Here is a 27,172-nt window from a genome sequence, read left to right on the forward strand (position 1 = left end):
CTGTGTGTTTGCCTTGGCTTCCGCTCCTGTTGTTAAAAGAAATATTGGAAGTAAAACCAGAGCAGCGAGGGATTTCAGAGGTCCATCTGGGAAAAATTTTGCGGGTGCTGTATTACCAGCTTTTGTTTGAGCTGAATATTTCACATTGGACATTAAATGCTGAAAGCTGTCATTGCAGAAGAAGTAATAAGCTCTGGCCCTCTTGGGGATATTATATATGTTACGGAGAAGCAGGAGGAGGATGCGGTCTTGGGTTGGATGAGCCTCCCAAATGTCCCCTCTCTTCCGAAGTCTGTCGCGTTGGTGGAGTATCTTGCACGCTTGATAGCCACTCAGTTGTGTACCAGCCCTTTTATATTCTGTTGGTACATCTGGCTGTCCGTGGGTAGATACCGGTTTTTTGAAAAGTGACAGCATTCCGGATATGACTTGAAGATAGCTTTAATTTTAACAGCTGGCAGTATTTCAGGGTTTAACTCTTCATGGATTACTGCCCAGTCTTGCCCATTTGGAGCTCTGTCTGGATTTATGAGCTGAGTGTTTCCTGTTCCCCGGGTGGATTAAACAGAGAAGTTACTGACAATATAGATTAGGGGCAGAAGTAACTATCGTAAATAGGAATAGGCGTTAGAAGGTATTTCAGAACTTAGAGGAGGAAAAATGGCGTGCGGCTAGAGCCACCTGATAGCATCCCGCTGGCTCAGGAGGGTCCCCCCCTTCGTCCGGGGTGTCGGTACCCTGGAACATCTCCACGTCCCGCGCCACAGAGGCTCGGGGAGTGGGAACACCGGAGAGGAGCCAAGGAAGAGAAAGTACTGAAAAGTATGAGCAGGGACAAAAGAAGTCTCAGCAGGGATCGATATTCCCTCCTCCTCTCGGAAATAGTGAAGTAGCTTGACATTTACAGTCTGTGGGTTGCTTTTTATTTGTTAGGCATAAAAAAAAGTAGTTCTGAGAACTGAGATGTTAAGAGTATGAGTATGTCAGTAGAAAGCTCTCGTAGCACAGTTGATAATGCTACAAATGTGGAAAACAACTCATGTCCTACAAAAGGCTTCATTTTGCAGCTCTTCTCATCAGCGTTGATGCAGGTGACACCTTCCTTGAAAGCACTAGTGGTTCCTGCAGTCTTTTTTTTTATGGTTTGAACATCTTGCCCGGGTACATCCAGGCTCTTTGCTGGTAGCTCTTGGGAGGACAGCTGAAACCGCAAGGCTTCTGAGCAAAACCAGAGGCTTAAATAAGCATGAGGTCACTCCATAAAAATTGTATGTTCTACACAATAAATACCATTTGTATCTTCAGACTTCACTGGGGATGAATACATTTTGTTCTACGAAGAGAACGCATATGGCCCTTTCCGGCCACCTCCTGAGGCGGACCAGAGATCTGCAGCAGATAAAACCAACATAGAAATGAAACAAAATTAAAGACACATTTTGTGTCCCAGCTGAGGTAGCTAAGAAGACTTTAACTTTTTTAGGATCAGGGAAAGACGGATTGGGGTGGAGGTAGAGAAGGGGATATTTCAGCCTTTCTTTTCTGTGGCAGTCATTTGAATTTTGACTTAAATCACTAATGAAAATTAACTTTGGTTTTAGCTATGTGCCTGAGTAAGCTCCTTACTAGCTAACACAAAAATTTGCCAGCTCTCCTTGGAACCTGAATGTGTTCATAGGAATGTTAATTAAGTACAAAACAGAGCACCGATCCAGAAGTGTGTTTGGTTTCTAGTGTGTAAGGAATCAAGAACACAGAGTTGGGAGGGACCTCCAGAAACTCATCTTGCTCATCTTCTTGCTGTGGTGCATGCCAGGTATGCCGAAACTGTCCCTGACCCCTAAAAACTTCTAGTGACGGGGCCTGTTCTGTCCCTTTCTCTCCCCTTTCTCCTGTTTTATCAAGTAGTGTGTTTAATTACATGGCTATAATATATATAGTAAAAAAAAAATATAGATATAGAATATATATAACTATATGGATTTTTCCTGGTATCAACCTAAGCTTTGTTTTTACTTCTGTCCTCTCTAAACATGGAAAAAGTTTAACGTGAGGAACTATTTGTAAGAGCAGACAGTAGTTGTTGTATTTATCCAGTGTTTTGAAAGAAAGCAGACCTACTTGTCACAACCTTTTAGCGTGTGGTGTTCTGCAAACCTCCTGTTCTCATTGTTGTCTTATGGACTCCCTCCAGCTCGTCCTTTTTTTTTCCTTCTTAGTTTATTACTCAAAAACTGTATATAGTACTTTAGCTGAGGCTTGCTGGTGCAGCATCATATTATTGCCTTGGGCTGCTTATGATCTACTGTAACCTTTAAATTTGATTCTCTGCAGCCACCCCCGCCTTAATTGATGAATTTGCTAGCATACGCTAGTCTGCAGTCTATTTAAATTTAATCTCTACAATATTACCAAACTTAATGGAGTTATTTAATAGCATCAGTGTTGTTGTCAGGGGATTTTTTTGCCACTCCATTCAATGCCCATTCGTTCACAGTAATTTTCAAAGAACAGTTAATCGTGGAAAAATTAGGGTGAAGGAGACTCGGGTAACTTATTCACTCCAAAACAAAGTCATGTTCGTTCTGAGGGGTACTTCTCAAAACAGATGAGACAGACCTCCAGCGATAAACCTCCCGTGTTGACCCTTCAGTGACTGCAAATCAGCTTTATATCAGTTACAGCTCTACCACGTGTCCTCTGTTTGCTTACAGGAATTTCACTGGAAGGATGCTAGCGATCCTAAACCCCACTATACATCACTCTGCCTCTTTTGCCCTCGTTCATTTCTCTAAAAGCAGGGGATTTAGGGCACTTTGATGTTTTGGTCTTGTCTCTCTTATTGGCAAGACTGGGAATTCAAGCTGCTAGAAACTTCGGCATGCCATATGTAATAAGGCTGAGGTTTTGCTGGGTTGGGGGGGGGCTGAGAGCTTGTTGCTAAGACATTGCGACTGCGTTAACTGAGAACAGTTCCTTGATAGTGGCTGGTGCGAAGCGAAGGACGGAAATGAAAGACGACCCCAAGCTTCTGAGCAGATTTTCTGTCTGTCCCTGGAGCGGTTTTGAGTGCTCGTCCGAATTCATCCTGAGATTCCTAGGGTTGCGCTCTTCTGTCTTCCAAGTTGAGAGTGATACTATTTTAAGTGATGCTGTGCCTCAGGCCCTTAAGGTGCTATAGGAGTTACTCATCTGTGTACGCTGGGCTCTTGCTTTCACCTTAGTGTATCTTGGTCAAATAAAATCGCCTTTGTGCAGCTGGTGGCCCTTGGCAAGGGTGAGGCTTTGCTTGTGTAGCAGGCGCTGGCTGCTTTTGCCGAGGGACGAGAGTCGTCGTGAATTGCTGCAGTTGTTTTGTGTTGGTGTCGGTTCCACTAGAGCAGAGCTGAGGAGCCTGTTACTTGGCAGACATGAGCCGTGATCTGCCGCGACTGTGCAATAAGTAACAAAAATAAAAAAAATACAGTATTGTCTCAATTTAAAAAAATAAAGTTGTTTTCGTATAAAATAGTGAAGACCTTTGTACAAATATCTGGGCATTCGGGAATTTTATGGCTTGGCAACGGGATGATGTTCGTACCTCTATAACCATGGCCTTTGTGGATTCTACTAACGAGTCAAACTCATAGGAGGTCTCCTGCAGTTGTGTGAGTGACGCTGAAGTCGTTCCCAAGCTATCGTCCAGAGCAGCCACGAGAAGCCTACAGAGAGCTTTTTGCATAGTTTTGCTCCCGGTTGCCACATCACTTCAGCTTGAACTACGTGTTCAGTTACTTTTTCCATCAAGTTGTGCGAGCATGTGATGGGGGACAGCTACTTAAAGGTAAAAGGTTTGGAGCGGGTCTATGGGAATGTAAGAAAGGAAGGGTTTTTTCATTTCCCCGCTATACGTACACGTGTACATACCTACATACACGCTTTCTCTATGAACAAAATACTACTGCAGGACTTAGTAAAGCACTTAAATCATTCTGCTTATTTGTATGCCATAGAATAGCCGGTTTTGCTTTCTGCTGAGTGCATTTATGTTAAAATAAATGTTTAGTTCCATTACATAGTTTATGTAATTAAAATAAATGTTTAGTTATATAGTAGATACACTTAGGTTATATATGGATATACTTGGATGTGGCCATGTGGTTAAAATCGATATACTAGTCTGTAGATGAGGAGATACACAGTTTAATTATGGTGTATTGAGGAGGAAAGTTCACACATGTAGGTGAAATAATGATACTAGAAAAAAAAACCCCAATGTGCACAAACAAGGCTGCGGCTTAGGAAAGTGCGTGTGCGTATGTCTCTTTTAAGCCATATACTACTCAACTTACTTAGCATTATGCAGGATTTTGTTTTGGTTTGGTTTTTTGTTGTTTGTTTGGTTTTTTCATTAATAACTTCCCGGTTCAAGGCTGAATATGATCCTTCACTTCAGCACCCTGGCTGCGGGATTTGAACTGTCGTTCCCTCCAGCCGTCACCTTCCGCCGTAACTGTGGAGCCTCTCTGGCAGCAGGAGGCAGGCAGAACAAATACCTAAGTCTCTCAAAACCTCTTGTTTGCAAGGAGGAGGAGTTGTGGCCCCGAGGGGTAAGTTCTTCTGGATCCCCTTTCTCACCCCACACTTGGCTGGTTGGTTGCCCTGCCTTCAGCCAGCCCCGGGGCTTAGAGAAGCGTGTGAACTCCCACTGACCTGGCGCTGCTCCACTTCTCAGCCTTGTTTTACCTGGCCAGTACAACAGCTAGAGAAGGAAAGAAAGAACGTTCTCTTAACCTGAGCCAACTGCAGGCGTCCCCGTGAACGACTAGCTGTTTACATGTTCTGTGTAGCCAGTCCCAGGCACTGAAAGCGCTCTCTCAAGTGTTTTAGGATTTACAGTTGGCCATGCAGAGGAACGAAACATCTCTGTAGGTTTGCTTTCCTTGCTGATGCTTGGCCTCAGGGTGAGTGGGAACGGCTTTTCATGTAATTAGCCGTGACACTGCTGTTATTTGGAGTGTGATGGATCCCTCTCTAGACCGTCGGCCTCCCTACTGAATTCTGAGTTTTGTATTCTCCCATCCTCCCAGTCTTCACCCTCAGAGACCTGTGCTGCTGCGTGGTTTGCTTTTTTGCTGGGCTTTCTTTTCCTTCTAAGGGAATACGCATGGCTCAAGCCCAGGCTGTGCAAATTGTACTCTGTTTACTTTTCTTATATAAAGCTAGAAACGGTGCCTCCGTGGTATTCCCAAACCAATCTGTCTAGGAAATGTCAGGGGTGAAAAGGGGAATAATAATTTAAAAAAAAAATAATTGCACTTCCAAATACTCATGTGTGCTAGTTAAATCTGAGAGCTCCTGCTCCCTTGAGGTAGATAAAAGATCTGTGGGTCTTCTAGCCGGTGACAGATGCCAGTCTGACATGGAATGCAAGCGCTATAGCGGTTTACAGCACCATTATTTACAGTTTTAGAGCAGTAAGCGAAGATTAATGTATACAATTAAAAGCTTGGGGGATAATTTTTACTTGATGAGGATGCAGTAGCATAGTAAATATTCAGGAGAATATGGAGCTGTGGAGCTGAGACCAACTGGCTGTTGTGAAAGTTGAAAGTTTGCTGAGATGCTGGGAGGGAGGGAATAGCGTATGCGGCTGTGGGTAGGAAGTGGCGATAGGCAGTACTGCTATAACCAAGGTAAAAATTCTTAAGAAGAAGAAAAATCAGACTTAAACAAGTTCATAGTAGTTGTGGATAGGAATGATTCCCCCCTGCCCAAGAACAGATTGTGCAGCAAAAATCGGTGGGATTTTGGATTATTTGGTATACCTGAAATTATAACTTTTTTTAAAACTAAAAAGATAGAACTAGAAAAACTCATCTAGGGAATAGTGAGGAACAGGACTAAAACAATCTCATTTAGGTGGTAAAACCCGGCTACTACTATGTTTGTTTTGATACCAGCATGCAAACGCTGGTACAGAATTGTTGTGCTGGGGGCTGTGTTGCGTGTTAAAACATAAGTTAAACATATCACCAGATAACAGAGAGTGCCCGTGAATTTAAATTCCACGTTGAAACGGGCAGTGCGTGGCACTAGTTGGCTCGGGTAGTGACAGGCAGGCTAAAGAAAATCACGGAGCTCAGAATATCCTTTAGGGCAGAATCCACAATAATGCGAGAAGACCGTTTCTCTCTTTGCTCTCCCCCATGGCTCAGTAAGGGTCGTGTTGGAACATCGTGTAGCAATTGGTTGGTTGGTTTTTTTAATATGCCTCATAAATGATATGATAAGACAACGACAATGTCCCAGAGCATTGAAAGTAGAGAAACAAGTCTTGATTTGGCACGGAGCAACGAATAGGTTCTGGTTCAAGGTGTTATAACAGCGAACCCACTTTATAGTCGTTACCGTAACGTACTGAGATTGAACAGCCTTGTAGGAGCACAGGAAAGATTTCGGCGAGTAGTGATAACTTCAAAAGAAACGAGATGGCTGGGAGGAAGCTTGCGTACACGAAGAGCCATAGGAGCAAAGTGCTTGCAGTTAATTCAAAGCTTGTTTAAAGGCAGTGGTTTAGAGGTTCAGGGTGTATAATAAGTGACTCATTAATAAAAATAAAAGAAACCTTTAATCATGGTACTTTTTAAATTTCCTTTAAACAGCAGAGGAGACTGTTAGAACTACAAGAAGACACCTTTCAGTGTCCTGTACAGCAGAGGAATGTAGAACAGGGAGGAAACTCTAGCAAGTTAAATTAAAATCACTACTGAAATGTTTCAGAGGCATTAAAAACAGAACTATTACCAGAAATTGAGAAATATTAGCTGTGATACATAACAAATGGCTTGAACTTGCATCGCTAAGAGAGCCGTGAAAGGTGGCAAGTGTAATGCTGATTTTTAGAAGGTAACGAGAGGATCCAGAAAACTAGCGACTTGCCCAACTTCCCTGCCTGCCTTGGCACTTAAAGCTATTTTAAATATAAGTTGGAGACTGATAGGATATGCCACCTCCATGAGAAGATGCAGCTCTTGTACAGAAATGCCTGAGCGGGGGGTGAGGGTGCTAGCCCGCTCGTATTGGGTGCGTGGAGTTTCGGAAGTCCTGGACAAATTCCCTCGGGCAGGTCTGTGAATGAAACTAAGCCATCATGAGTAAACAGCGTCGGCTTCGGAACAGGCTGAAAAGGGGGAAACAAGGGAAGATGTGCTGCGTTCTCAGGGCTGGGGGAGTTACCGAGTCTGTGCCAGGACGGGTACCGTTAGGCATATTCATAGATAGAGCGGTGTGAGCTAAAACTGACCTTAAGAGTTGCAGAAGGATGTCATCGCATCAGATAACTGTGCGGAAATGGCCGGTGTCGTCAGCAGAGGCAAAGTAATCGTCACGGGTAAAAAGCATTCCTCATTATGCGCGTACAACGATGGTCTTTTAAAACAAGACAGATTGTGTCTTAATTAAGCAGTTCTTTGAAAGTGTTCACTCCCGGGAGTCAAAAGGCAAAATATGGGTTGAAAGAGGAGAACCAAGAAAGCCTTTTAATTCACTGTACGCATCTATAGTATATCTACATGGCAGTTTCTTTTTGGAATAGCCAAAGAAGTAGACACCTTTTCCATGTACTACCCGTAGCTCAGATGGCTTCTGATGTGTCGAAGCTTTGATTACAATGTAAGACCAAGTCTACTCCTGCTCTGTAGGAAGCCAAAGCCGGTCTTTTCCCGAAAGGATCCGGTCCTCGGCAAGACTCCCGAGGAGGAGCTGCTGCAAAGCCTTTCCCACCCGGTTTTCTTTTGTGGGACTTGTTTTTTAATTTTAAGGAGAGAGTCTTAAAGTGACTTACCCAAGAAGATCTGTGCTCTTAGGACAGTGGTTGGGGCTGTGGCTCTAGCAACGTTGCAGGTAGCGTTTGATTGATCAGGAAAATCTAGCGTGGCTCGTCAAGCACGAGGCTGCGAACGCCAGCGATGCACAGGCAGCTGAGGTTGCTATTGCCTGCCGCCTGCTCTGGAGTGGGGGCTTGGGTGTTTGCCTAAAAGGAGCTTGCCATGCCCACAGAGATCCGCGATATTTGAAGGTTTGGGACATAGATGTGCAAGGAGTTTCTTTCTGTAAGGAAACGTCGGGCTTCTGAAACACAGAGTCAAAGCAAACCCTGCGCGGATGAAGCATTGCTTAGCACAAACAGCAAGCCCTGTACAGCAAAGCTGTGTAATTACACGTGCGTGCAAAGAGGGCTTAAACTTTACCTATTACCTATTCAAAAAGCTGTGAATAGCATGCATATGGTGACCTGTGTGGATCATTCAAAGACTAAAACATTTGATGTCTCAAAACTCTTCAGGCAGTGGCCAATTTTCAGAATTTATTAAATAAAATGTTATTAAAGGGGTGGTGGAAGGCATCCTGAGAAGTGTTCCTGTATACATACTTGATTGCTTTTTTTTTTTTTTTTTTACAATTTACGAGCAGCTGTAAGTATTTTTGCAAGTCAGAACAGGGATGAAGCCGATGTTCATCCCTTCAGTTTTTGATGTGATTCCTTAGTGTGAAAATACATGTCTACAATTTTAATCCCCACGGAAAACTGAGATGGTGACAGTAGCAAATTGGTGTTGCTTTAATACAGAACATGATTTATTGTGCTTAAATTTCTAGCATACATGCCATCAAGTACCCTTTTCAGCTAGGCTGTACGTATAGATTTGTTATCTCTGCATGAATCTTGGCTTTTGTAGGCCTTAAACTGGGCTTTTCTCTCCCATGTCAAGCCAGCAAGGCTTTTGATGAATTCTTACCCTATCTGGGAAGACGTATGACCAGCAGCGAACACAGCAGGACATGGCTTTCTACGAAGTAAACCACCATCTATGAATACTCAGCGGGCACGCAGCCCGCAGGCTTCTGCTGCCGGCAGGGCGAAGCCAAACTCGGACTCGGGGCTCGCGTGCCCTGGGAAGCTGATGCAGAAACTCGGTTGTATGTAGCGGACGTGGAAACTCCCGTGGGGGTGTCGGTGGCCTGTGAGGAAGGGGCATCTGCTGGCCGTGCTGCTGGAGTACGGCGCGGCGGGGCATGGCCGAATGGCGAGGGATTTCAGCTTCGCTGGCGCCCTGTGAATGCACACCCTGACCTCGCTGAGCGCTCGCTGCAGCCCTGCCCGGAGGAGTGTTTCTGCCTTCCTCGTTTTTCCCTTCGATCTTGTCTCCCCTTCGAAAAGCCAAAGCTTTTTTCCCAAGCTCCTCATGACTAGCCGGTCATTAATTTCAGGTTAAGTCTCTGGGAATTCTGCTGTCTCTCCCAAGGTACTAATTCCTAAATTAATGATTATTTTCACTTTTGGTGAGTTTCGTTGCAGTCTAAATACCTGCACGCTAATAATCTGTCTCCTTCCCTTACTCCAGTGGAGAGACTAACACATATCTACTCAGTGCACAGGAAGGCGAAAAACTGGTAGTACTCATAAAATATTGGGAAAACTTCTAAATTCTTTATCAAGGTGTATATTTTGGAGCTCTGTTTCTCCAGATTATTTGCTTGATTAGAAAGGGGTTTATTTTTCTAGCTTTTATCTGACTCTGGTAACTGAAAGTTGAGCTCCGACACGGGTTTTTACCTCCTTGTCTGTGTGTGATAAAACCTCTCTCCTGATTTACTAGCAATGCTGCTTGAACAGCACTGAACAATTTCTACAGGCTGACCTTGATACATTCAGTTCACAGCTAATGCTGATTGAACGGGAATATGTTCTAGCTCATTAATTTGTTGGGTGTTGTAATGAAAAATGAGTTAAATAACATGTGAAGCGAATTTTGACGTCAAAAGGAAAGACCTTTCATGCCTTCATGCTGTTGTCAGTGGTCAGACTTTCATGTTTGGCTCATCGTTGGCAATATAAAACACTTTATTTCGCTTTTCTCAGGTGGCTGGAAAATAGCTGCTTCTCCCCACTTCTTTCCCCTTCTCCTTTTATTCCCCTTCGCCTTACCGTGTCTTTTTAATTTACTGATCGTCTTATACAGAGAGGAGCACCGGCGCGCTCAGCTAGTGAGTCTTTGAAGCACTTGGAGAGGCAGAGAGACGTATTTGGGCTGCAAACCCCCCGGCCACGGGGCCGGCGGCGCGTTTGGTGCTCGGAGGCCAAAAGCCCTGCTTCGGCGGGAGTCAGCCAGAGTGCAGCAGCGGCAAGGGAGCCTCTTCAGAGCTGTGTGTTGCGAGCTCGGGGAGTTAAGCTGGAAGAACAGACACTGGCTCGCCTGTAGTATCTGCTGCCCCAGAGTTTATTTTCTAACGAATGGGGCAATACAGCACTGAGATTCCTATGGGAACTTGCAGTTTGACCAGTGTCAGCAGCTTAATGAGCAGTTCTGGTTAATAATTAGCCGAGCGATATCATAATATAAGGTTTCGGTAACTGCTGAGACATCGATCTGAGCAGTGCTTCAGAGGTTACATATTGTTTACAGAAGATAAAAATCCCCTTCCCTAACTCATTATTTTTAATCTATCCTGTTACTGCTCGTCAGTCCTCCTGCAACGCAGTAGCGCCTCTCGTGACATTCCTCCCAAGGCATCTCACCAGATGAGCTAGAATAAATAGCTCCGCCAAGCCAAGCTAAACAAGTAGAAGAGAGAAAAGCGGACAACCCTGTTGGCACTGCCGAGTGAGGAAGGAAGGGGAGTCGGGAGCTGAAGGCCTCCAGAGCCTAAACTCTCAGAGCCGCAAAGTCTCGCGTAGGAAAACCGCCGGCGGCCCTGGTCCTCGAGGGCAAGGTGAAGAGGAAGGCTCATGCGAAGGGCTGAGACCAGCAAAGCTGGGGCGGGTGGACTCGTCTTTTCCTGCGACTGCAGTGAAAAACCAGCTCAGGCATCTCTTCCCCTTTCTTTTAGTGTATTTCATGACACAAAGCTAGGACTGTTTACTGCTTCTTTTATGTAACGTTTCAGCAGGCTGTTAAAAAATATCTGGTATTTATATTTCTTGACAGCTGCGTATCGCACCGCTTGATGTTGATGTGGTCGTTGGTGGAGGGGTCGGGCTGAACTCGCGTAGCGTCCCCCCGGATTTACTGCTGCCGGCGGGGCCTCGTTGGGCTCTCCCTGGGAAGGCCGGGGTAGCGTAACGGGAGGTTATGCAGCAGTTTAGCTTCTGTTTTAAAAAGGCAGCGTCTTTCCCTGGTTTGTGGCAAAACCTTAAACTTGACCTAATTGTACTTAATGCCTGCCCACGTATTCGGGAGCCCGACCAACGTGGTTATAGGAGCTATATTCTGGCAAGTTCCTATATATTAGACAGGGCTACAGACTACGTGATTTATCATGTAGGAATATTCTACCTTGTGATCTTAGAAAATAAGCCTTTTCTTGGCTTGTATTTCTAAACCCCAGTCATGTTGTGGTTAGGGATATTTAGCACAGGCTGATGTTTGTTGTGAAACAAAGTGGGGAAGATCATAAATACACTTACATCATCCTCTGCAAGTGACGGGTTATGGCAGCGCGGCCGTGAACTTTTTCAACTGGGGGAGAAGGATTTTACCCAATTAAGACGTTGATCTGGTAGTCTTTCCCATGATCATGAAAAATAAGAATTTTAGAACCGAACCGGAGTTTTTTCACAAGAAAATTAACATGTTAAAGGAATGAGATTTCGTGACCAAATTGTAAATATCCAGGAGACGCAACTTCTTTGTATGGTAAGTTACACATTGAAAATGTAGTTCAGGCCAGAGCAATGAGGTGTAAAGTGCTTTGTGGGTTTTTTCGTGGCACTGAAGAAAGCGTGCCTGGAGATGCAGAAGCCTTCTGACAGACAGATTCCTGCCCGAGCATCTGTTGCGGCTAACCATCACCAGGGATGGCTTGGGGTGTCGTGTGGCGAGAGAGACGGAGTGCCCAGCAACATGGGGATGTAGTACAAGAAATCTCAAGGGAGGTTTACTTGCGTCTTTCTTTTCAGCTTTATTTTTTGAAACAAGAGCTGTGTTATTCATTCGTCCATCCGTTCCAGCTAATATTTTTTTGAGCCGAACTCGGAGAAGAGGGGGGGAAGCCTCGTCCATTCCCACAGCTCTCGCCTGAGCGGGATGGCAGAGGCCGAAGACCGAGTCAGCGCGGCTGAAGCTTCCGTTCGCGTGTTCTGTTGAGCAGCGGTGCCCTTGCACGCCTCTCCGATGTGGTGTTTCTTGGGAAGCGGTGCAGGGAGGGAGGGGGTCTGAACCGCTGTGGTGCGGGGAGGTGAGGTGGGAGGCTGCAAATCCGTGGGTAGTTAACCTTCCTTAACTTTCACAGCTCACCAAATAACTAATTTTGCTAGGTGCTGTGCTTCTCGGGGTCAAAATTTATGATCTCTGACTAGACAAAACTAAATGGCTTTGCACTTGCAATACTGAAAACGTCTTGCTTTGTTTCCCAAGTTTGGTGGCCGCTTTGGGCTGCAGGACATAGGTAGGTTTTCACAATATTTTCCCTCCAAGTAGACAACCGCTGTGCTATAGACTGCGTACAGAAGATCGCTGCGCACCTTAGTCAATTAGAGCTTTTCGTAGTTCTGGCTCTCGCTGCAGTAGCATTTACTCTTAGCTCTGTGTTTTGACCCAGTTTTGTTGCCGAGTGAAGAAATTTCGCGCGTAGAAGCGTGCTGCTCCTGTTTTACGTAGAAGGAAGGCTTTCCAGCCATCAGCGCAATGAATTTTTGTGTCATGTCAAACCACTCCTGTTGACTTGCAGGCGTCCTTCAAGCTGATACCTTCTTGTGCACTGGATTTGTACTGCATATGTCTCTTCCCTGTAAAAAAAATGTACAGTATTCCTTGTTTTCCCCAGTAAGTTGTGCGGCTTTAATCCACTGACATAGCTTCCTTCTGAAGATACCAACAGAATGTAAATGTATATGTAAAACTGTTGGATTTCATGCGAATGTCTCCTCTGTGTAGGTACGCTGTTCTTTGTGGGCAGTTATCGGAACATGAGAGTATTCAGAAGCGTATTCAAACTGGATATATTTTTAAGGTGAGTAGAAAGGAAGGACGTGTTGGTTCTTGTGTAAGCATTGAACAATACTTATTTCTATAGTAGTAAGTTAGGAAAATTGGCTCCATCTCTGAGGGAAGCGATAGGTCTCAAAGAGGTGCTGTGGGGAAGGTGATTCCCGCGATGTGTGGTGAGGGTGACTGGTCTGGCTCTGCGCTTTTGCACACTGTAATCTCAGAAAAAAGAAGAAAAGTCTTGCAAATAAAATGCACGTATATGATGAGACTGAGAACTTGAAACATGATGGTACCTTGTGGTAATAAGATACAGCACCAGCTCTTCTTCAGGAACTGCCTGTGAGCGTGCTTGCACCCTCCCATAAATGCAAAGCAGTTATTTTTCAAAGAGGGTTTAATCTGCCTCCGATTCCTTTATTTGCCTTTCACCCGCAGCGGGGATGTTACGGGGTAAGAGGAGGCACCTGGAACGGTTACTGCAGAACGGGCCACCTACAGTATTACCTCGTCAGCTATTGACGTGACCAGCAAGTTGGTTATGCCGATGCTCTGAAAAGGTGGTAGAATAAAATGAAAGGCAGCTTCATTTTTTTTCTGTGTAGTAATTCTTGTCTCTGAGGCCGATAAATTGCTGGTTTTCTGTGTTCACTGAAACGATTTTAAGAAAGTTTGGAATCTCTTTGTAGCTGTAATTTATCGATCACTGACACTTAAAATTGTGCACTTCTTCCTTTCCTCTTTCCATATTTGTTCATCTGCTCTTGTGGATATTGTATTTGCTTATAACAAAAATGTAATGTGTGTTGGTGATGATTTTCCATAGGAACACATTGATAAAGCGATTGAACTGAAACCAGAGGATCCAAAGTCTTACTACCTTTTGGGCAGGTGGTGTTACCAGGTAAAATAGTTTATTGCTTTTTATTGCGGTTTTCTTCTTCCTTGGAATTTAATTCCCTGTTTGAATGAAAGACAGGTGGATTCAAACCACCAGCCGTAAGGACTGGGGATGCTCTTTAGTTGCTGAACCTCGGATATTGTATCAGAAAGTACAGGTATGGAAACGTCGTAGTTGCTTGAAGTAGTAGTTTAAAAGCCGCGCTTGCACGGGATCTAGAAACTCTTTATTTCAGTCCAGAAACCGTGCCAAGAAAACACTCCACTGATGAATACTATAAATGCGTTGCATTCAGAAACCTCTTAAGATGTAAAAGCTCATGTTATTGTATGTGTAGCACCTCAAGGCTTTTATAAAAGCACTATTGAAACTATTGTCTGCCAGGACACAGTGTCATTCAGAATCTCTCAGCTTCCATCTCAGTTGTTTTCTTAGCTGTAATCGAGAAGCCTTAGGCAGTCCATCTCCCTCTTGTCTGCCTCCTATTAAACCTCAAATGTACACCTTCATCCTGGTGTTACCACTCGAAGCACCAGGTTATAAATGGTGCAGGTTTTTAATAAGAGTTTATGTAAGCTCATAGCAAGAGAGCTACAGAAACACTGAGCTGGTGAGCAGGACAAGTGCTGGCTGAGCCCGCTTCTAGCACGTTGCTCTGTGCGAACCATCAAAGGCCAGAAGAAGGCAGAGAAAGGTTAGTGGTATTGAAGACACGCTGAAGTTTTTAAAAGCCTGAAGAGTGCAGTTCCGTATTGGCAATGTCATTTGCTCTTGCTATTGCAATACTCTTGTCTCCGAATCAACAAAAGGCTTTAAAAGTACTTGGTGTACCTCTGTGCAATAGAGTAAAAGCTGCTGGGGCTTTTGCCCTTTCGTTTATTTATTGCCACTATTCTGCTCTTTGTTTTTCCCATTTTTTCTCTCTTTCCCAGAGGGAAGCTGTTTGCTAAAAGCGTTATTTCTGAACTGCTCTGAATTGGAGCTCTGAAGGGTTCAGGGCTCCGGACTTGGTTTTTCAGTCACTGCAGGCAGCACGGGAGGTGAAATGGCAAAGAATGGATTAGGAAAAGCACTAGCTGCAAACTAGCTTACTGTTCCCTGTGCTTTACTCATAAAAACAAACCACCTTCAAGCCTCTAAGCGCATATGGATGTGATCAAGGAGGTTTCAGGGCTGGCAAGAGCTTCTGCACACAGTATATCTGTATAATCTTTTGCATGTGTTTCCTCTGCCCTTGCTGCACAAAGTATTGGAGGTATTAGAAGCAGCGTGCCGGCTGCTTTATACTTCTTGACAGGGAAAAGCTTGAAGTCAAATACCATAAATCAGATTTAGTGCCTATAAAAAGAAATAATAGTTTGCAGTAACAATCTGCTTTTCAGTTTACGCAATTTGAAAGCGCTTCGCTGCTATCAAAAATGAAGTCATATTGCAGAGATTGTAGCCGAGATAATTGACGCCAGTAATTACAGAGGAGCGGTGAGCTAAACTAGTGGAAGCTCCTAGCTCTTGATTCTCTTGTGGACTTTCTACTCAGCCTTACTGCTCTTAGAGAGTATGAAAGAAAAACAGATATAGGTAGAAATCAAGTTCGTGCTTCCGGTATTCTGCATTATAAGAATGATACAGTGGTAAACAAAGAAGATGATATCAGATGTTACGGTCCTATGCATCCTTTCCCCCATTCAAATTTCAGGGTGTTTCTTATTAGAGAGAGGAGCTGGGAGCAGGACAATAAGATTTCACGAAATGAAATAATTGTAATAGCTACCTGTTTCTCAAACTGTGAATATCTGTTGGTGGGAAGGCTTTTAGCCTGCCTCTCCCGAGGGATCTTGGTATGGTGGGAACACGTTCTCATACAAGATGTAAGCTGGGAGATGGGAGGGCTCCGTACGTGCATTTGCTCCGACGTGCAGGTGGGAGCTGCCGGGAGCTGGTGTGGTTGCGGTAAGGCGGTTTGGGGTTTTGGACCCCTCATGCTGTTGCATGCCCGTAATATTCAGTTGTAGAGAGGAATCTTGCTTGGAGCATTATGCACATGGCAGCTGATGTATGGAACTGTGAAAGCTGCCTCTGGACAAGGAAAAGCAAATTGGGTTTAATTGTGTGGCCGGACTTGGGTACTCGTCCAGAATCTCCCGACACGACCAAGGTCTTTGGCTTTCTCCCAGGGGCGCGAGCCAGCTACAAGAAACTGGATAATTCCTTGTTCGTATACTTTTGCGTACGCTGTGTCTCTAGCGGGTTTGACAGTTTTGTCTTACTGTCTCTGCAGATTTCCCACCTGGGATGGCTTGAAAAAAAGACTGCTGCTGCTTTGTTTGAAGCCCCTCCTACAGCCACTGTGCAGGACGCACTGCAAAACTTCTTACAGGTAATGAAGTCTGATAAGCAAGGCGCTCGCTAACCTGACAAATGCAATCACGAGTGTGGAAGTGCAGTACTTGTGTTCTGCTGAAACTCATCACTCCGCAAGTGCTCCGTGATACATCTCCATTGCTAGAACCTGTGGAAGAAAAGCTGGTGAAAGCAAAAATGTTGGAGCCTCTTTTATAGAATATAGAATAGCCAGACAGAAGAGCGTGATTTTGAAGACATTAGAACTAGACCCAAAGTGTTCACCACTGTTTTTAAGGGTTTTGGTTTTCCTTTTAAAAGCTGCGTAGCAGAGTGATTCATTGCCTGGTACGAAATGCATACAGTCTGTACGCTTTCAGGGTCTGTAAGAGCTGTTTGAGCTCATCCCTGGGAATGCTTGCGTTGATACATTCTGCCATTTTAATTTCTCTCAGGTTATTTTATTAAAAGGCTGCCTGATTAGGTCAAACTTCCCCATTTCAGACTTTTGAAGACAACTGCTTCGAGGTTTCAGGGGCACATTGCTTAGGTATTTCTAGAAAGAAATTCTTAGGAGTACTTCCTACGGTGTAGGAATCCTGCCCTCTGAATGGCCTTTTTTTGTCCTCCTGTTGATGAAAATGAATTTAAGACATGGCCTGAGTCGCGTTTTTGAGCATGGAGCTCTTGTTGCAAGGGTCTGCACAAGATGAATGAGCTAAACAGGCTGTCCTTGGCTGTGCCTGTGAGAACTACTCTTGAGCACCTCTGATGAAGTGTTACAGAAAGAAATTGCCCTGCCACTTTATAACTCATGGATAGGGCCAGCAGATCTGCAAAGCGTCAGGGAATATCACGCTTATTTCAGTTTCTTATAATTTTGCCAAAATGTAGTCGTTTGAGAGGGAAAGTTGTGATAGGTATCTGCCCTAGGCAATGTACTTTTCAGCCAAAGTGGTTAAATCATTTCAGAGATAAGTTTGAGGCGAAGTGTTTTGTTTCTTTTCATTAGAGAGAAAAATAGCTTGTCACTCTTATTGATAAGCTAGAGCGGCGCTGTGGTTTGAAACAGGAACTTGCATTTTTCTGAGGTTTAGCCTTGGTCAAATACAGAGAGAATTTTAAAAGGGCACAAAAGCATCCTTCTGGCAGCGACTTATCCCCTGAACAAGTGCACTTCCAGCGTGCTCAGCGGAGTCCGTTTCAGCTTTCTGCCCCAGCGGGCATGCCTCAGGGCAGTGGAAACCTTCCGGCCCACTGCAGCTCTGGGTTAGTCACAAGCTGAACTGGGTCTAAGGCCAGACCACAGACTTGGGGGGAGGAACGTTGTGTGGTGCTGAGAGATTCCTCTGAGGTCGGGGCTCGGGCGTCTCGGTAGGGCACGTTGGGGAGTTCGAATGCAGATGGGATATGGGTCAAGCCAAGGGTTCATGATAGGAACCTACTGGAACAAAGTTGCTTGGAGAGTGATGACTATAACTGAGATGAATGGAAGAAGGCCAGGGGACATGGGTAACTAGGAAACTGGGAATTAGTAGCCGGGAAGAAGACAAAAACGGGGGGAAGACTGCTGAGGTTTGGCACCAGCATATCTGGGGGGAGCCCAAGTGGATGAGACTGAACAGGCAAGGAGGTTAAAAATAGTCCACGCGCATGTGCAGGAGGAGGTCGTCGAGCTGGTCCCGAGTTTCCCTTAGCTTCCGAGTGCTCGACTTCACCGCCTCGCCGTTCTTCCGTGGCACTTAGATTAGGTGAGAGTATGAATGTTGCTCATTGAGTCACAGGCACTTTAGGAGAACCTGAGGACTTTCCTAACCCAGCCAGGCAAGCCTATGAAAAATTCTGACACTGATCTATGTATTTACAAAAGTAGGGCTTAGTCATCTGGGTTTTTTTAATTTTTTATTTTTTTTAAAGAGACGCAATAAGCCTGGTACAGGCATTAACTGTGTCTTTTGCATATTCTAACGTCTGCTTTTCTCTGCCTGTCGCACCCTCCCCTCTGTTCTTTGTAGGCTGAGGAACTGAGCCCAGGATTTTCCAAAGCAGGAAGAGTATACATTGCCAAGGTAACCAGTCACTGGCTGCTTTCCTTAGTTCAGTCATATGCTTCTAGGATAAGAAATATTTGTATTAAAAAATTGTCTTTGGCTGTAAAGTGCTAAGCACGTGTAAATTATTCCACGCAGAAGCAAGATTTTATAACATTTCTACAAAAGGCCAGATCATCTAGTGCAGAGGCATTAAAATTCAGGGAGGACCTTGCCTTTGAGTCATCCAGTGGAGCATCCTTCTTTTTTTAACAGATTAAATTCTATATAAAGCAGCACTGGTAACTCGTAAGGCACAGGCTGGAGGTTTAATCCCACCACCACCACGGATTTCTGTGGGGTATACAGAAAGAGAGTCATGGGGAAAAGTCAAGGATAGAGTACGTCTCTATTTCACCAATACAGATGGGAGTCTTGAGCGATGGTTAAATACACCACGAGTGCCTGGAGCTCCAAAGATCTTTTTGTTTGCATTGAGGGAATAATTGGGTTTGAACTGTTAAATGTTAAAATTGCTGCTTAATTCCTGCAACCTCCAGTTGGAGTCTAGAAATATTTAAAACCCAAATGGCTTTAGAAATCTTAGCCAGAGTGGGCATAGCAAAGAGTAGCTGTAGTCATTCTCTCTGGAATTCCTGAATTCCCAATGTCCCAAAGAATGTGAATTTTATCAGGGTAGCGTGCAAGTCGTAGGATCTGCTTGGTCTGGAGTACATTGTTACTGGAACCTAGGTGCAGAATTTATTTCACGATAAGCATCTCATTAAAGGAAGATGAAGGGGATGGCAGAGGAGGAAAACCCAGGAAGACACCGGTGTAGTAGCCTTCACACCAGCTGGATTTCGTCTTTGATATATTGCAGCTCACTCTGTGTATTTAGCCATGAGCCTATTAGGTAAAATCAGCTACGTATTTGTAAGTCAGCTAGCCTTTTGTTTCTGGCTGTTTATGTACCATGATGAATGCGCTCTTAATTGCTTCTCTCTCTGCTTGTAAATATAGCCAGCATTCACGGAAATTCAAAATCACCCCTCAATGTCTTGTATAGAGCAAAGAATGGAAGACGTGGAACTTATTGCCAGTGAAGCTGCAGCAGCAAAGCCTTGCACGTCTTAGCCTGAATAGGTTTTTAGAGTTGATGTAAAAATTTGGGTTTCATTGTGTGTAACCTACGTGAGTTGATAGGTATTGATTGGGCTAATAAATGGCTCGCCACGTGTCTGGCAGATGTGATTTGAGCTTCAGAAACACAAATTAGCGTAGAGGTTACTAGGACTACTTGTATCTGTTCGATTTTGGGGTTTGTTTTTTTCCCTAATCCCAGGCTCTCTCACTTTGGATCACACCCTTAATCACAAAATTTAAAAGGTGCTAATTGGTATCTGATTATTTTGAAGGAGATAGTGCTCTGATGGGTCAAACTTCAAAGAGAGAGAGTTGTGTTTTATAGTCATCTTCTGACATTGTTGACTGATCTGCAGGGACGCAGGGTTTTTAAAGGCTCCGAGGATGTCCATGACTCCATCTATTTTGAATTCACCAGAAGCAGAAATTTGACGGTGCTCGCAGCAGAACAGATAGTTCTCTTTCAGAACTATCCCACGACGCGGGAAAATCGCCAAAATACACGCGTGCACGTACTGCGCAGTGACGTTTCGGAGTCTGAAGTAATAGCCCTGCAGGAGTTCAACTGTTGTCCTTATCCTAACTGAATGTTGGCTTTTTATGGCAGTTAGAGCAATGATCAACTGCATTGCTGATAGTTTTGTGGGGTTTTTTTTCGGAACGAGTTCCTCTTACCATGCTTATTTTGTAGTCCCCAAATGCCTCCATGACCCTCTGGGCACCAAAAACCTGCCTGTTGTATAGAGGGATGACTGGTTCTCTGCTGTTGGGGAAGAGTTCACGATGAAGAATATTTCACATCTGTTGTGAGACCCGAGAGACCTGTAAATATTAGATGTTACAGAGCTTGCAGTTGAACCTCATTTTTAACAGCCTAGGGAATGTAAGTTTTGTAAGCTGCTGTGCTCTCAGTGTAGAGGTTTTATGGTGAAAGCGATGCGAGGAATAGTGGCTAAGTAGAAATAGAGCTTCGAAAATGGTGAAAATCACAGGGACACCTTAAAATCTCCAACCAAGAAACCAGTCTCCTTGCACAAAACAAAGCAACAGGGAAAAAAAAAACAACCCAAAAAAGGAAATCTAGTGTTCCATAATCTGATGGTGATTTTAATGCTTTGTGAGTGAAGGGTACTGCAGGAAGTGTCAGAAGCCTGAAATGATACAGTGCAAATGGGTAAGAGGTAGAAATAGCTCTTTTTATCCGCTGCCAGGGTTCATAATTGCTCAGTTACATTTGCTGCCTATTTTTTTTCCCATTTAACTCTTTTCATGTTGTCATTTTTCCTTCACAGTGTTACAGGGACCTGGGGAACAACTCTGCAGCTGCTCTCTGGATGAATCTTGCTTCAGAGCTGCCAGTTCATACAAAAGAGGTAGCAATCTCAGTAAGCACACATTGATGACGAGCAGAGATAAAATGGTTACAGAGATAAAATTCTTTTCTAAAAGATGTTCCAGCTTGTAAGCCCAGGTTTTAAAGTATTTTGTTCCTTAGCTCTTCTTCTCTTGGGGCCTGTTATCCGAATGCCTAAAGCAATTCAGCAAAATAATGAAAAATATTAAGAAGTTGAGAGTATGTCTGATACGGGCTTAGAAGTCCAGCACAGCACCGTGCAAATACTGCGCTCCTTCCAGGGTTAGGTCGTGGACACATTTGAATGCCCTGCAGGCGCTGAGCACTGCAGCTCGTGAACTGGAATACCCGCAGAACCGCTGAGCGACTGCGGTACGCTTCCCAGCACCGCGTTTTTGGGGAAGGTTTATTCCTTTGGCCACTATCGTGCCTGGCCAGCTCAATTCAGATGGGGCCGCTTCAGCTGAGTGGTTACCCTGTATTATCTCTTCTAATTACCCGTGTAGCGTTGGAGGAGCAGCCACCGTTTAACTCTCTCGGTGCCATGTCAGCTCCTTGGCTCCCCCGGGCTGGAGCTGATTGTCCTCAGCCATTCAGAAGCTTGTGTGTGCTGCCCAGCGTTTGGTTTGGTTGGTTTGTTTGTTTGTTTTTTAATATCTAGGGTATTTCATCTCTTCTATTACATCTGCAGGGTTTTGGAGAGCAGACTGTACTGCATTTTAGAAACTGCCACCTGGCAGCGTTCCCCGGCTGGGAGCTCTTTTGCACTTTCCTTTTCCTTTGCACTTTTCCTGTTAAGCAGAAGCTGCATAGAAGGTGCCCTCAAATTACTGCCAGTTAGAAACTGAATAAAAACACATCAGCTTTTACTATGGATCTGATGTTCTTTGAAAATGCATGAAAATACAGTGAAGTAATGAAAGCAAAGTCCTCCAGCGCTTACAGCTTCAGCCTTAGTCTGGTGGAGTAAACATTCTGGGTGTAAGGCAGAATTGTAGAAATACGCAGCGCCTTCATGCCACTCTGGTTTTAAGGCCATAAGTAGCCTTGAGGAGGTTGTAGTAAAGGTATTGTGCGGAGATTGACACCACAAGTACGCGAGGGATCTTGGCAAACCACCTGGCAGGGAGCTGGCTTGCCTGTGCTACCACCTGCAGGGCACTGTCCAGTATTGCATAGAGCGCCTGGCCGCATCTGGGAAACCAGGGCAGGGAGCCGGACTCGTCCCTGCCCGCAGAAGGCAAGACCCTAGCTCGGCCCGATGAGGAGCTTCCTCGCCGTACGCTGGTTGGAAATCTCTCTAGACAGAGTTAGAGTGGTATGTCTGATAAATAGAAAGAGGATTTTTTCCAAAAGAAGAAGAAATCTGTGTGTTGGAGGCATAAGAGTTTAATCGGAAAAGCACTGAGATTTTCGGGAAGGACCAGGAGAGAGCTACAGGCAGAAAAGCCATGAACAGTTAATTCTCCTTCCTGCTCTGAAATTAAAAATGGGAGTCGGGTAAGGAAGCCAATGCTTAAGTGGCTTTGTTAAGCCCTTGCAAATGTTAGTTCTCGTCATCAATCAAATAACTTCCATCATGTTGAGAAGGAAAAACAAAGGCATTTATCCAGACTGTGAAAGTCAGCGAGGGAGCAGAGCTTTGAATTCTGCTGTTTGGGTTGTCGGCTCTCATCTCTCAAAAGGAAATAGAAGAGAAACTCTTTGACACTTGGAGAAAACTTAAATAGTCTTCAAAGACAGCAGTGTCGAGAGGGAAGTACAGGGGAGGGGGAAAAACAGCATTAGGAGGAAAAAAGGAAGGCTGGGGGCATGCTTAAAACCTGGCGCGGGGTTGGAGAAGAAAAGGGAAATTCTCTTTTTTAATCGTTTCAATTAGGCTGTGTATTTATCTGTTCTCTTATTGCATTTGCAGGATGCAGAAAGTGAGAGAGAACTGGAAGAGATGCGATCAGTCTGGGAAGAATAAATATATAAAGGCTCATTCCACTTGATACTGCAGAGACAGTAAAATTCCAGTTAAAGGGGTTTCGTGATTCTGACGACTTTGATTGCACTTCATGGATAAGCCACAAGAGTTTACAGGAAAAAACAACCACCACTCTCATCAGCACAGCCAGGAAAAGATCCTGGTGGGATTTAATCGGAATCAATTTTGTATTATTTTCCTTCTTACAGCACTGCATATGTTTAATTTGAAAATTCCTAAAAAATGTCAAATCCCTAAAAATGGGGGGGGGGGGGGAGTGTATAGGTAGAATTTGTGATATAAAAATATTTGTGATTATATATATATATATATAAAACATAGATACATGTGAGAGAGATACTTTGTGATATAAAAATATACACACAAATATATACATATTTATAGATACAGCTATATCTTTTATATCACCAACTCTACCTATCAACAGCCCGAACTTCAGGCCTGCTTGCTGGTGAGCTCTCTCAGCTGATTCCTGAGGAAGTCTTCAGCCAAACTTTTTTCCAGATTAACTGTTTTCTCCTTTCCTTAAGAGTATGTATTAATTGAATCAGTTGAAATAACTGGTTCCATGCCTTTCTCAGATGTTTAGGCCAGATCAGATTTCGAACCGCTCTGCTGGGTGGCCAGCGTGCCACTGATTTTCCCCAGCGTGATGCACTGGAGGCAGTGGGATGTTCTCTGCCCTCCGCCTGTCGGTTCTGTGGGCACCGAAACTGTGACTTAAGAAAAGATAATTACAAACAAAGAGGACAACAATGACTTAAAATAAGCTGTGCTGTGCAAAAATTGATGCTGGTGTCCAAAACACACTCTTGTCCTTTCCAGCTATGCCTGAACTACCTTACTGGTTTTCCACTGGGGGCAAACCAGCACCGCTCACTACAGTGAATTATTACCAGGGGACCAACGAGATTTCCTTCACAATACAAACTTTATTTTTAAGAGGTGCATTGCTTTTGTCAGAGAAGTGAGTAACAAGATTTTAAACTGTAGGGCTCCCTCCCTGTGGCGTTACTCCCTTCGCTCACATGAGATGGAGAACTTCTTGCGTCCCTCTAAACTGCGCTGCTATGGTTCAGGTGTAATAACTTAGTTTGAACAGTAGTTATTTGTCAATGAAACACTGGCTACGGGAACAGGAATGTTCCGTGGCAAAGCTGATGCGTCCCTGTAATGGTCTTCTACCAGTTCGTGACCGGCGAGGCGCCAGCGAGAAGGGGGAGCCGAGAACTGCCGTTTCCTCGGGCAGCCTCGGGGTGCCAGGCAGCCAAGGCGCGCCGTGCCCTACGCTGACACGCGTGGTGGAGCTAAACCGCCTTCAGAAATTTCCCCGAATATTTAGCGAGGCTTTCTTGATAGCCCTTCGCATTTCAGCTGGCAGCTAACTGGACGCTTGTTTTTTAACGTTTGTTGTACAGTGTTTGTGAAGTGTAAAGTAAAAAAGTGCAAGAGTAAAACATTTCTTAGTCACCTTTTTAGTCCCTTGCACGTGTGTATTAAACTGATGGGTTTTTTACTTCATGAAAATAACACTGGAGGGGAAACGCGTAGCAAACTCGAGCTTAAAACCTTCCCGTTTTATAGATTTGGCACTTTTTAGCATCCCCCCCCAAATTAAACTCTCAAATTTTGGTGCTGAACTCATCCCGTGACATCCAGGCAAGTGTGCAATTAACTTTATTTGCTTAAAATGATAAAAATTGACACGTATAAATGGAGAACTGAATCCTGACAGGCTGAGGTTGATCCCTGTATTTTCGTGCAGAGCTCCCCTCGCGATGAGTGGGCACTTGATCTGCAATTGCGGGACGTTTTTATACTTAATGTGTGCTGCTCTTTCAGTTCTTCAGTGGGATAATGAAGCTGCCTTTTTTACTTAGTGTGTATTTGTCTTGTTTTGAATATTTCCCAATGGATGACCATTTTCTTCTTCTAAACATCCAAGCTTTAAATAATTGCACAATTTTTTCAGCTATTTTCTTTTTGGTTGCTTAAGCCAAGCTGGGAAGTCCTCAACAGCGATATCCAAAAGATGATGATCAGCAACTTGATTCTTTCATGGAGGATTTGCAGGATTTTTTCTGGAGAGAAATGGTAATAGCTCTCAAACCAGTGGTGTAGTTAGCCGTACTTGCGCTGCCTTTCCCTGCCAGCAAGTCCCAGAGCGAGATTAATCAGTAATGGTTGCTGTTCTGTGTCTTGCTTAAATGCTGCTGCCTTCCAAAAGTAAATGGTTTCAGCGTATGTAATGGGAAGAGCGCGAAAAGGAAATATTTACACTACCGCGAGTCCCCAGCTTTGCTCACTTGCAGGCCCCGTCCAGCCTTCACCTGCCGTTTAACTTGTCAAAATGTAAACTCCTCAGAGGAGCCCGTGGATGATGTATTTTCTGGAGAGAACTGTCACTCTGTCTTCCCGCAGATTTCAATTCTCCTTGGATTTTTGGGGTGTCTGTTTCAGAACAACTCGGGGTTGTAGGCTTGAGAAGAGAATGCCGGTTTGCTGTTCCCTTCGCCTGCTGCTTGGGGTCCTGTGCCGCGTTAGGCTTGGCCGTTTCGTTTCTGCCCGTTAAGTCTTTAAGAGGGGGAAAGCATTTTGTGAACGTGTTCGTTGTGGCGGTGCCGTGTCGCTTGGCAGCCCCTCTCCGGGCAAGCAGCCTCCGCTGAGACTCCTCACGAAGGTGCTGCAGAAACACAGCTTTGGTTTCAGGGCAAACGGCCTGTGCGGACACCGATACCACAAATCTTGGGTTTCTTGCTGATAGAAGCCGAAGTCATTTTCTTCGAGGGGGAGAAGGCATTTGGTGCAGTCGTGCGGGGCGTAGCCGGCTGTCTTTGAGTAAAAGTAACCCGCTTCCCTGGAGGAAAAGGTGGCAATTAAATTATGGCAATTCTTCTCCTTCGGTGTTCGTTCTCAGCTGACTTCATACGGTGCGACCTTTCCGCTCTCACTCTCTTCCAGACCTTCGGTGAACGCTTTCAGCTTTCCGTGCATTTCATTGCCTGCTTCACTTTTGGGTTTTGGTGTTTTTTGTTTTTTTGTTTTTTTTTTTTTTTTTAAAATAGACATAAGTTCTGGCTTGAAAGTCTGGCACTGCGCTCCCACGTACCCTTTGTGCGTGGGGGCCCGTCCCTTTCCCGGGGGCTCCGCAGCCGAGAGCGCTGTGTCCCGGTTCTCCTGCAGGAGAGGTTCCCCCGGCAGCAGCGCTCCTGCCTGGGCAGCCGGGGTGGAGGCTCCTGCCTGCCGTGCCGTTTCGTTCTCGTCTGCTGTTATCTGCTGGAACCGAATTAACGCGTCTCTAAGACGACGACGAAAGGCGATGACAGAACTCGCAGACCCTTTCAAGTGCAGATAAAAGCTGTATTTTGCCATTTTCGCTCTGATCTGCAGGAAGTTAGGGCGTAAGGATCAAAGGAGCCTTTTCTGTGTGGGTTTGCCCTTTGCCTGCTGGTGAGTGAGCCGAATGTGGCTAATGAACATCGTTTAATTCTACTAGCGCAGCTTGCAGGTCGATGTGGAGATAAGGCAAGGCTGTGTAACTAAAGCACTTCCCAGGCAGCAATGCTTGGGCTTTTATTTTTTTTTCTTTAGCAGTAAAACGTGCAGGCTCTGGCTGTGCCGCGTGCTGGGCAGGGGAAGCCGTTCCCCGTCCGCAAGGGGAGGATGCGCTCAGTAGCTTTCGGACCACGTGGAAATCGAGCCCTTCTAAAATTTGCACGTACTTTGCAGACTAATCCCCGGGTGCAGTGTGAATTTCTTGAAGACGCCCGCACTGTATACATTCCAGGACCACAAGAAATGAATTTGCCTGGTATGATTTCAGTAGCGAGCCTGTCCTGTTCCCATCCAGGTCAGTTCGGGACTTATCCCAGGGTGAGAGACAACAATTTCCTGCAGCCACTCTTGTCTTAATTTTAAAACTCACCTACCTGTGGTTAAATTATGATACTAAAGAATAACTGAAGCTATTTAACTAATTTATCCTCACTGTGCTGTTCTGTTTGAAATAGAGTATTTATAAAGAAGGGGATCCTGCTTAAAGTTACCTGTGTTGCTCTCTTGCTTTTTATGCCAATACATGTGTAGGTGGAGAAACCCCACAGCCCGGAGGAGGTCGTCTACGTAACGTCATTGTACGCGTGGGGGCTGTGCCAAAGGCCATAGGCAATTACGGGAAAGCGAGGTACAGCGTTGTTGTTTATATATAGAATAACTGGGGTTACACCTGCAGCGGGTTTGGTATGTCAGTACAACCACTACTGCTTATGTTTTTAAAACACACCAAAGTAATACAGCCCCGCTTTGTGGTGAATGATGTACTCCAAGTGAAGCTGCTTTTAAATAAAGGTGGATAATCGCTTGTGGCCCGGTGCGAGTACTCTGCGCTCAGCCTCCCTGATCCTAAGGGCCATCTTCGGCTTCCCCAGGGCGAAAACCGTGACC

At 44.8% G+C, this 27,172-nt stretch overlaps 1 protein-coding gene across 5 annotated transcripts in view; it reads left to right on the forward strand.

Moving 5' to 3' along the window:
* The window catches only part of RMDN3 (regulator of microtubule dynamics 3), a 42,586-nt gene extending 15,497 nt beyond the window's left edge, over positions 1-27,089 (forward strand). Inside the window, exons 7-13 of one of the 5 annotated variants that reach the window (XR_015700514.1) lie at positions 12,918-12,993; positions 13,795-13,872; positions 16,148-16,246; positions 18,225-18,278; positions 20,678-20,770; positions 22,655-26,579; positions 26,816-27,089. Coding sequence is in view for 4 of the 5 variants with exons in the window: in XM_087739698.1 (XP_087595824.1) it covers positions 12,918-12,993; positions 13,795-13,872; positions 16,148-16,246; positions 18,225-18,278; positions 20,678-20,770; positions 22,655-22,708 (454 nt within the window). In the remaining variant the exon portion in view is untranslated. Of the gene's footprint in view, positions 1-12,917; positions 12,994-13,794; positions 13,873-16,147; positions 16,247-18,224; positions 18,279-20,677; positions 20,771-22,654 lie in introns of all 5 variants that reach the window. The other 4 variants (XM_087739698.1, XM_087739709.1, XM_087739717.1 and 1 more) reach the window with 4 other exon arrangements.
* The last annotated feature ends 83 nt before the right edge of the window (positions 27,090-27,172 follow it).

Source organism: Nipponia nippon, unplaced genomic scaffold, assembly GCF_047370975.1.
Source record: "Nipponia nippon isolate SJK-2023a ecotype South Korea unplaced genomic scaffold, ASM4737097v1 scaffold_10, whole genome shotgun sequence".
Lineage (NCBI taxonomy): Eukaryota > Metazoa > Chordata > Aves > Pelecaniformes > Threskiornithidae > Nipponia > Nipponia nippon.